The 9,685-nt window shown below is 51.9% G+C and overlaps 1 protein-coding gene across 1 annotated transcript; it reads right to left on the reverse strand.

The window, feature by feature from the left end:
* Positions 1-5,603: 5,603 nt before the first annotated feature.
* On the reverse strand, positions 5,604-9,022 carry EN2 (engrailed homeobox 2). Its single transcript, XM_064162822.1, has 2 exons — positions 7,797-9,022; positions 5,604-5,932 (listed from the first exon to the last, which is right to left on the reverse strand). Exons 1-2 carry the CDS (start codon positions 8,332-8,334, stop codon positions 5,616-5,618), a joined length of 855 nt encoding a protein of 284 aa, XP_064018892.1. The 5' UTR covers positions 8,335-9,022; the 3' UTR covers positions 5,604-5,615.
* Positions 9,023-9,685: the final 663 nt, after the last annotated feature.

Here is a 9,685-nt window from a genome sequence, read left to right on the forward strand (position 1 = left end):
TCGAAAACAGCAGCTCCTTTAAGACAATAAACTGATTTTTTTTTTTCTTTTCCCAGAGAAATACAGGGCGAGTGCAACCGGTCGCAGTCCCCTTCAGGCCCCAGTCTGAGTTGGGTGGCTCTTCCTAGCCCCCTCGGCCAAAGCAGCGGGCACCGGAGCACTGCCGTGTACGCGGGCACCTTTCACCCTGCTCTCCTGGAAGAGGAATAAGAGGGGGCGAGAATTGAGTCACTCTGGCAAGGGAAGCCCCGAGGACACGCAGGACGTGGAGCTGACACCCCCCATCTCCACTCCCAGCTCACGCTGGTTCCCACGCACGGCCCCGCAGCAGAGGCGGATCGTGCCGGCGCCTGTGTGCCCCTGTCTCTCTCTCTTTCTCTCTCTCTCTCTCTCTCTTTTAAAAGACGTTAAAATGTGTCAAATGCCAAATTTAAATTTCTTTCCAGGTCGAGGAGACGGTGTGGCGAGAGTAAACGTTGTTGAGCGTGGGCAGGCAGGGGCGGGCAGCGGGCGGGGGGCTACCAGCGTGTTCCGGGCGAGGGTGGCGGTGAAGCTGCGGCTCCCGAGTCTCCTCTCTGCCTGGGATCATTCAGGCCGTTCGTTCTCAATGGTGGGGCTAGGTTTTGGCCCGCAGCCTAAGCCTGAGTTTGCCAAGGGTCCCAAATGTGCGACAGAGCAGACTGAGGACAGACTAGTGCTGTTTTCAGCTGCAAGGCTGGTCTCGCTGTCTATGGGGAAGCCCATGCCACACACTACTCCCTACCCCAGAGCTGCAAAGCCCAAACCCGCTCCTTCCCCAGCTCTGAAAAGCTCAGCTCAGTTGCCAAGGACGTCCCGACTTTCTTCTCAGAAACCCGGGACTGTCTTCGGCTCCCCAAACGTGCTCGGCTGCCTTTTTACCGGAGCCACTGGTGTCAGGGAGCATCCCCCGGGCTGGCACAGTACGAAGATGTCTCCTTCCTGCCATCCCCGGCTGCTGCTCCCATGCTCGTCCCGGGCTGCTCCGGATACATTCCTGCGGGAAGCGGGCACAAATCCTGCCCTCAGCACCCAGTTACCGACCCCGCCGTGGGGCTTCTACTGTGTTTGTTTGTTTGTTTGTTTTTAAGGCACCGCGAATTTGCTTATAAAATTGACTCGTGGCACTTTGAAACAAATTGTTATTAACCTTCCCCTTCTGAGCGTTTCATAATCACAGATGTTAGTTTGGAGATGATATCCAAACATCCCAGGGGTACTTTTGATAGCTGCATGGGCGGGGATTGAATGCGAAGGTCGGATATTAAATCAGCGGGATATAGAATTACTTTCTCCCCCCCCCCCACAAGCCCCAGCTAGCTGAATAGTTTCTCCCTCTAACTCTGATATGCATTTCACAATAAATGGCGCCGGCATTTGCATATATAGTGCCTGGGTACGGGTCTGTATATCGCATGTGCGATATACTGCATTAATAGATAGTGGAGCGGAGGAACACCTTCACTAAACCTTAGCGTTCAGATGCTTACTGAACAGAGTTCGCCAGAAAATACACTTAATTAATTTCATGGAGGGACTGATAGGAGCCCGAAAAGGGCAGATGTATTTTTTGCTCGCCTGTGAAATATTTGCCTGGGTTGGTTATTTTATATATTTTATTGTTATTATTCTTTTTCATGAGACTCGTTCTTTGGCAGAAGGGAAGGGAGCCTGCCCAGCTAGCAGCGAGCTGCCTGCCAGGAAAATAATGCTACAAGGCGATAGGTGACTCCTAGGGCTGCCCCGGCCTCTGCTCCTGCCTTTACCCCTACCCCTGCCCCGACACAACTGGGTTTTGGGGAGAGGCTTTGCCTTGGCTTCGGGGCTTGGTGTGGTTTGGGGCTGTGGTTTTGCCTTCTCAAAATACAACGCTGCTTCAGTAAGGTGGTATTGCTTTCCTAAAATTGCAAGAGGCGCTTGTAAGGCAGCCCTTTCTGTTAAATTAACTTAAAATTTCAAATTAATGAGGGCCAATTTAGCTATGCTGTCCTTCCCCGGGACAGCGGGGAGCCACTGCCCGGGCGTGGGAGCGCTGTCTAGGCGGTGCACGGGAACCGGCAGCAGCTCGGAAGGTGGCGAGAGGAGCAGCAGAGCAAGGGGATCCGAGCACGTACCTCTTGCTATGAAAGCTTTCCACCAAAAAATGTGAGAGGTAGGTGAGGAGCTCAGCCCACGGAAGCTATTCGCTGCTCCCAACTAAAGGCAACTTGCCAGTTGCCAATATTTTGTACTCTGGTCTGGATAAAAAAGTCCAGGCAGCAGCGAGACATTTCTGTCCTTGCTCCATACACTGCACTAACTTAGAGAAATCCCCTTAATTATATTATTTTTAATTATTACTTTTTACCTAAATACATATTCCTGCTGGGAGCCGCACACATCTCTTCTGTCCCCAGCGCTTCTTGCAGGCCGGGGCGGGACAGGTGGAAACTTTGTATCGTAGCACACTTAAAGAGTGGGGCCAAAATTTCCCCCAGTGTAGGCTTAGTGACTTCTTAAAGACATAAAAAAAAATCTCCGTGGGACTCACCCGCCAGTGCATAACTCACTGACTGCTCCTGTTTGTCTCATCAGAAAAATGGAGCTCTTTTTTTTTCAGTTCAGATTTAAAACTCTTCCTTAGTGTCCTCCGCCACATAAATCATCTGTCTCCGTTCGTGGAGATGACCAAAAAAAACAAAACAAAACAAAGAAAAAAAAAAAAAAAAAAAAAAAAAAAACAACCAACCCTCCTCGATCTCCTCAAAGGCACCTAAACTAGAAAGGCTGGAAAAAGAAACCTTAGTTTAGGAAACCAGCTCGGGAGCCGGCTCAGCTCTGGCCCACACTGCTACGGGCAGATGAAGCCCTTAGAGCATCATCCCAACCGCAGCTCTGCTCCTGCAGAATTTTACCCCTTGCAGAATACATCCCAGAGCAGGAGTTTTAAAAGGAAATGAAATGAAATAAAATTATTCTTAAAATCATCTCCCCTTGGTTTAATTTATGAGCAGAAGTCGGCCCGAAGGATGAGGTTCTACCCCTCACTCCCCTCTGCTTCTGCCTGCAGAAAATAGGCAGAACTATTTTGGAACTGTTGTGCCCTTTGTTGCAGCAAGACGAGTGATCGTTTTATTTTTGTCCAGCCCGTCCTAAAATCGTGGTACTGTCATTTCTCGGGGATGCCAAGTATTTTACAGAGTGCTTGGTTTGGTGGCGTGGCATCGGCAGCACTCCCATCACCTCTCTTCCCGAGCTCCAGGATACGTGTTATCTAGCAAAGGTTTTCCAAACGCAGCCTGCCAGAGCATCACACCACCAGCTACTTAAAGGCTTGAAAAGGTGAAACCTGTTGACAGTAGGTGAGATTAAAGAGATTTTTCTTTTCCGATTTCAGGACCTTTTTTAACACGCCGAGTGCCGTTGCCCTCCCCTTCATCTAGCAATGTATCGCTCAAAGTTTCTTCTTGAAGTCAAAAGGCTGACGAAACGCCTGGCTGCAAAATCACCCATCTCACAAATCGCCACGGAAATTATCCCTCCGTAGACAGCTGACACTACGAAATACTTCCAATTCGAGCTCCCACACTCACAAGTCCTATCTAAAGCCTGCACAAAGGTAGTCCCGAACTGCTTTGCTCCCTTGCAACGTCTGACTGATATCGTTTCTATGCGGTAATGAAGTGGGTTTGGTTTATTATTATTATTATTATTATTATTATTATTATTATTATTATTAAATGCAGTCCTCGATAATTGAAACACAGGAAACGCAGAGGGGAATTTCACAATGTTGAGAGCACAGTTGTAAATAGAAACATTCATATTAGATCCAATGATAAGTATTTGATACTGCAATTCTAAAATCCATGTTTTGTAAACTGAAGAGATGAAGGAGGGAAAAAAAAAAGATGGAAAAGATGAAAAAGTGTTTTTTTGCCTTCTTTCTAAAAAGCAGTGTCATTTCATCCTGCCCCCTAAGCAGCTGATGGTTACTCATAGAATTTTAAATTACAGGTTTTAGTTTATAGTTGAATTATTTCTTCTTTTATAAGTTTATCCTACTATGTACCATGTGTGTCTACTGTAACTGCTACGTAAAGAGGTTTTAAGGCAAGGCGAGAAGGTTTTTTCCCCAAAAAAAAAGCCCCCAGTATCGCAGGAGAGCCTGTTCCTGAGCAGCCACCCGCGCACTCCCGTACCCGGGGGGACACAGCACCCCCAACCCGTGTACCGTGGGGGAGGGGGGACTCCATGCTCAGGGAAAAGCGGGTTAAACGCAGCACAACGCCTCGAACCTCCCCAGTAAAACTCCCCCTAGAATGAGGTGTCTGTATGGGGAGGGTTGGATTGTGGCGAAGCATCCAGTCCCACTGTGCCAAGCCATGAGAGTCAGTGTGGAGGGAAAGGGGAAACTAAAACCGTTACTTTATTTGAGACGGGTAATAAAAATCTCCCAAATGCTTAGGGGAGATGATGCCGGAGAGGAGCCAGGTCCCATCCCTTGGCCGCCCCCCGCGCAAGGGGAGCGGGTCCGAGAAGGCGGCATCGGGATGGATCCACATAGCGGAGCGGCTCTCACTTTTCGGCGCTGGGAGTCCCAATGTTTTCCCAATCAGTTGTTGGTGGGGAGATGCTAACCCCATCCTTGCACCCCACATCCACGCCTGCATCCTGCATCCACTCACGTTTGTGGGTCTTGCTGGGGGTGATGAAGGAGTGGGAACTCAGAGAAAGACGCCAGGCATGTTTCAAGACGGTGCTTTGAGATTTCTTTCCCTACTGTTGCTTTGGTTTTTTTTTTTTTTTCCTTTTTAAAATCCATTCCCCCACATCTACCCCCAAAGCCAACCCTAGACACAGTCGCCCTCCCCAAAATAAAAAGAAACAAAAAAAAAAAGAAAAGAAAAAAAGAGGGGAAAAAAGAGAAAGTAAATTAAAAAAAAAAACAAAAGCAAAAGGGGAGAGATGAGAAGGGGAAAAAATGTAAAACTCATAGAACAAATAGGAGAACTATTTATTCGGTTCACAGTCGTGTGAAATGCAGCAATAAAAATCTTTGGACTTCAGCAAGTTGTTTTTAATTCTTTCTTTTCTTTTCTTTTCTTTTTTAATTTCAAAAAAACAGAGTCCAATGTCCATTAAAACAGTGCTTAAGTCTATAAAAATGTAACTTAAGCATTAAAAAAAAATCATAAAGATAGTGTCTAAAATCTCCATACAACCGAAAAAAAGAACAAAAAACCCACCGAAAACAACAAACAAAACCAACCAACCTAAACCCTCAAAACCAAAACCAAACAAACAAAAAAAAAAAAGGAAAAAAAAATCAATCAAACAAACCAACCAAAAAAAAACCAACCAAAAAAATATAATCAGATATCTTGGATTTTTACACCACCTTACCTGTAAATTATATATACATAGAATATTGCAGAATTATATCTAATACACAATATTTTCGCTATTAATGCTGGTATAATCTTTATACACTGGCCCTTATGTTTCTTTTTATTTTTTTTTAATTAAATTATTGCATTGTATAAACTTTGACTGCAAACGGCCCCCCCCCTCCCCTTCTTCCCCTCCTCCCCCCCCCTCCCCCCCCTCGCCCTTGGCTATTCACTGTCCGACTTGCCGTCTTTCGCCGTGGTGGAGTGGTTGTAGAGCCCCTGGGCCATGAGGTGTACTGCCAGGGAGTTCTTGCTGCCCGTTGCCTTCTTGATCTTGGCTCGTTTGTTCTGGAACCAGATTTTGATCTGGGACTCGTTCAGACCGAGCTCCTGGGCCAGGCTCTGCCGTCGCTGCTCCGTCAGGTACCGGTTCGTCTGGAACTCGGCCTTGAGTCTCTGCAGCTGCTCCGCGGTGAAGGCGGTGCGCGGCCGCTTGTCCTCCTTGTTGGGGTTCTTCTTCTTTGGTTTGCGGGACCGGGGACCTACGGCCGGGAGAGAAGAGAAGCACCGACACCGCCACGCTCTGCTGCGGGCGTCCCCACACGGGGTGCAATCCCGCGTGGAGTTGGGGGACAAGGAACACGGGATGCCCACGCTCCTACCCGCATCCTATGCTCCCCACCCCTCCTCAAACAACCATTCTAAAGGAAAATAAGCCTGGCTTTGTGCCTCAGCTGCCAATGGATGCTCGGGAGGCTGCGGGACCGCAGCCCCCGGCGCCCTCACAGACTCCGTTCGCTGCCCGCCTGGCCGCGCGGCTCCCCCCTCACCCCAGTTCCAGCCATCCAGAAACACATCTACTGAGCCTTTTCATCTCGAGGGTGCCCAGCAAGGAAAGCTTGCACCAGAGCCTGCCGCATGAAGCTAAATTTTAGTTCCTGAACAGAGTATTTTTTTTTTAAGGACACATTTTTGTTTGTTTGTTTTGTTTGGGGTTGTTTTTTTTCCCCCGATCTATTTTTCTTTTCAAGGAAATCTCATTACTTTTTTTTTCTTTCTCTTCTTTTTTTTTTCATGACCTTTTTTTGTTGTTGTTGTTGTTTTGGTTTTGTTGTGGATTTTTTTTTTTTTGGTGGCTCGCTATTAAAAAAGGCAACCAGTCGCCTGTACACAGTGCGGACAGAAATCCGCCGCTCTGCTGCAGTGCCCATATGGCCCTATCCGAATCGCCGGGATTATTCTCGGGAATATTATTCTCGGCAGCACAAGGAGCCTTTTCTGCCCGGGCCGAGCCATTGTGAGGATGTATGTTAATTAAATATTAACAAAGGAGAGCACTGGAGAACAATGGAGTAAATTCCAATCCAGCCCTGAATATTGCCTCCGACTAAGAGTTTGTTTTCAGACATTACAAACTAATTTTGAACTCGTCCTACCATCCTTCCTTCCCGCCCGGCTTGTCGGGTGGAAACAAGCTTGCTGCTTTTGTAAGAGAAAAATCCTTATTTCTTCCCTCCCCTTTTTTCTTCTTCGGAGCGGATCTCCTGCGTGGTGCTTCCCATGCTTTCCCCCAATGGTTTCTACTCGTTTTTTTAAGGAGGGTTTTACCAATCCGCCGGGGCCAGCCCTGCCCTCCCCGCGGTAGCAGAAGGACATTTTAGCCCCTGGCTTTTTATTTTTAACGTATTTCCAGATGTTTTCATAAATAATTTCATAAGATTCTGATCAAGCGCTCGCCAAGAAACAGACCCTGCTAAAGAGGTTCCCCGGCTCTCGGAAATCTCCCTCGGCCCCTACAGAGCTAAGTTGCAGCACATGGTAGAAAATTAAAAGAAAGAAACGAAACGGCGACCGCTCCGAGGCCCCTCTGAGGGAACTAAACGATCGCGGGCTGGTTTGGGCTAAAAAAAAATTACAATCAAAGAAAGGGGAGGCCTATGAAAATCAGTGCTCCCTTCCTCAAAACACGGCGTGGGGGTATTTTCCTGGCTGGGAGAAGGGCATCTTGCCAGGAGGACGAGCGGGGAACCCAAAGCCAGATCTTCTTTTCCTCCCTCTTTGATAAAAACTGGCAGTTGGTGGGAAATGCCCCAAGCCCAGGCGGCTTCAGTTTCTCCGCGGTGGAGGGGAAAGAGAGACCCTTGTGTTACCTCTCTCGATGAATCCGCGCATCCCCGGGCAAAATCGAGAGATTTTAAGACACCACTCCCCCCTCAAAAACGAAAACCAAACCCAAACAACCAAACAAATCCCTCCCCGAAAAAAAAGGCAAAGAAGGGGAAAGGAGGGACCGGGCTCTTTTCCCTACCGGCTTCCCGGCCCTGCGGGCGGAGGAGGCGAGCCGGGAATCTCGAGGCCGAGAGTGTGGCAGGGGGGACCAGGTCCACCCGGAGGGGCAGCTCTTACCTGAAGAGGGCCGGTCCGAGTACCGCGTGCAGTAAACCCAGGCGGGCCAGAGCATGGGCTGGTTCCCGGTGTTGGAGCTGGCCTGGCAGCTGTCCGAGTCCGAGCTCACCGACAGGTCGCCGCCGCTGAGCCCCCGCGCTTTCAGGGCCGCCTCCAGCGCCGCGGGGTCCCCCCCTTTCTTGGCGGCGCCGTGCAGGGCCAGCCCGGCGGGGCCGCCCTCCCCCCGGCCCGGCGAGCCCGCCCCGCCGCCGGGAAGCGGAGCCCCGGGGGCCGACGCCGCGGCGGGGCTGCGGCGGCTTTCCGCGCCGGGCCGCCGGGGCTCTCCACCGGGGCCGCCCGCCTCTTTCCTCCGCCCGAACTCGGGCCGCAGGATGTTGTCGATGAAGAAGTTGGTGATGCGGTGCGGGTGCGGGTGGGGGTGCGGGGGATCACCGGGGGGAAGCAGCAACCCCCGCCGTCCGCCGCCGGGCTCCGCGTCGCCGCCGGACTCCTGCGGCTCGGCCGCCTCCTCCCGGGGGCTCCGGCCGCCCTCCTCCATGCTGCGCGGCCGGCCCCGCCGACGGCTCCGCTGCCCGCCCCGCCGCCGGCCGGGCGGCTGCCTAGCGTTTTTTGTTGTTGCTGTTGCAGTCGGTTGTTCTTTATTATATTTTTTTTGTTTTAATATATATATTTTATATATATATATATATGTACACGCACGCACAGGTGTCTATTTGCTTTCGTTTCTCCTGGCCGTGCTCGGCATTCAAAATCCAGAGTTTGCAGAGAAAAAAAAAAATAAAATGAATAGCAATAATGATAAAAAAAAATAATGAAAGAAACAAAACCAGGGAGACCCCCAAAGCCAGCAGCCGAGCCTCCGCGAGTTCCAACTTTGCCAAAAATAAAAAATACACTAGGCTCCGGTCCTCCTGCCGCCGCTCTCCGTCTCCTGCCGCCGCTCAACCTCTCGGTCCCGCGGCGAGCTGCCGCCTTCTCCCCCGGCCACCGCCGCTGCAGCCGAGCCTCATCCGGAGGAAAATTTAATAATAAAAATAATAATTTGGGGGTGGTAGAAAGGGAGAGGAGGGATGTGGGTAAAGGAAAAAAAAAAGAAAAGAAAAACACCAACCCCGGGCCGGTGCCGGGGCGGGGGTGGAGGCGGTCTCTCAGCAGCCGGTGTCCCGCGGAGGGCAGGGCGGTGAGGCGCACCCCGCGGGGCTCCGGCCGGCAGCGCCCGGCCCCGCGCCGCCCCGCGCCGCCCCGCACCCGCACATGCGGGGGCCGCCGCGGGTGGGGGGGGGGGGTCCCGCCCTGCCGCCCGCCCCGCTGCTGCGCTGCCGCGCTACGCCCCGGCGGCTGCCGCCGCCGCCGCCACCGCCACCGCAGCGCCCGGACACTTCCACTCTGGATTGTTGTCCTTTAGGTTTTAACGGGGGCCCCGCCGGTGACGTCGCCGGCCCGGGCACTTCGACACGTGCCTCGGGCCAATGACAGAGCGGACATGCGCACACGTGGTGCGGGGAGCTCCGGTAAGTGACAGCACCCACGCCCCTCCCCCATAAGCCGGACCCGGACGCCGCGGGGATGCGCGGGAGGGGGTGGGATGGAAGGTGGGGGTGTCCCGCCGAGGGGTGTTCAGGCAGCCCCCCACCCTCATCATCATCCCCCAGCGGTGGATTATTGGGGATTTTAATTGCCCCGCTGTTTACCGGGGGGTAGCGGGGGCGGCATCCCACAATTCCTTGCAGAAATGCATAAATAATATTAAGCGAGCGGTGGTGATACAAAGGGGGTCGGGGAACGGAGCGGGGGCAGCGAAACGGAGCCCGGCCCGGTGCCTACGGGGCTGTCCAGGGGGTTGCGGTGCTGCCCCTCCCCGCGGCGCAGTTCGGCATCCGCGGATGCGG

This window comes from Pogoniulus pusillus, chromosome 23 (assembly GCF_015220805.1).
Source record: "Pogoniulus pusillus isolate bPogPus1 chromosome 23, bPogPus1.pri, whole genome shotgun sequence".
In the NCBI taxonomy this organism is placed as follows: domain Eukaryota; kingdom Metazoa; phylum Chordata; class Aves; order Piciformes; family Lybiidae; genus Pogoniulus; species Pogoniulus pusillus.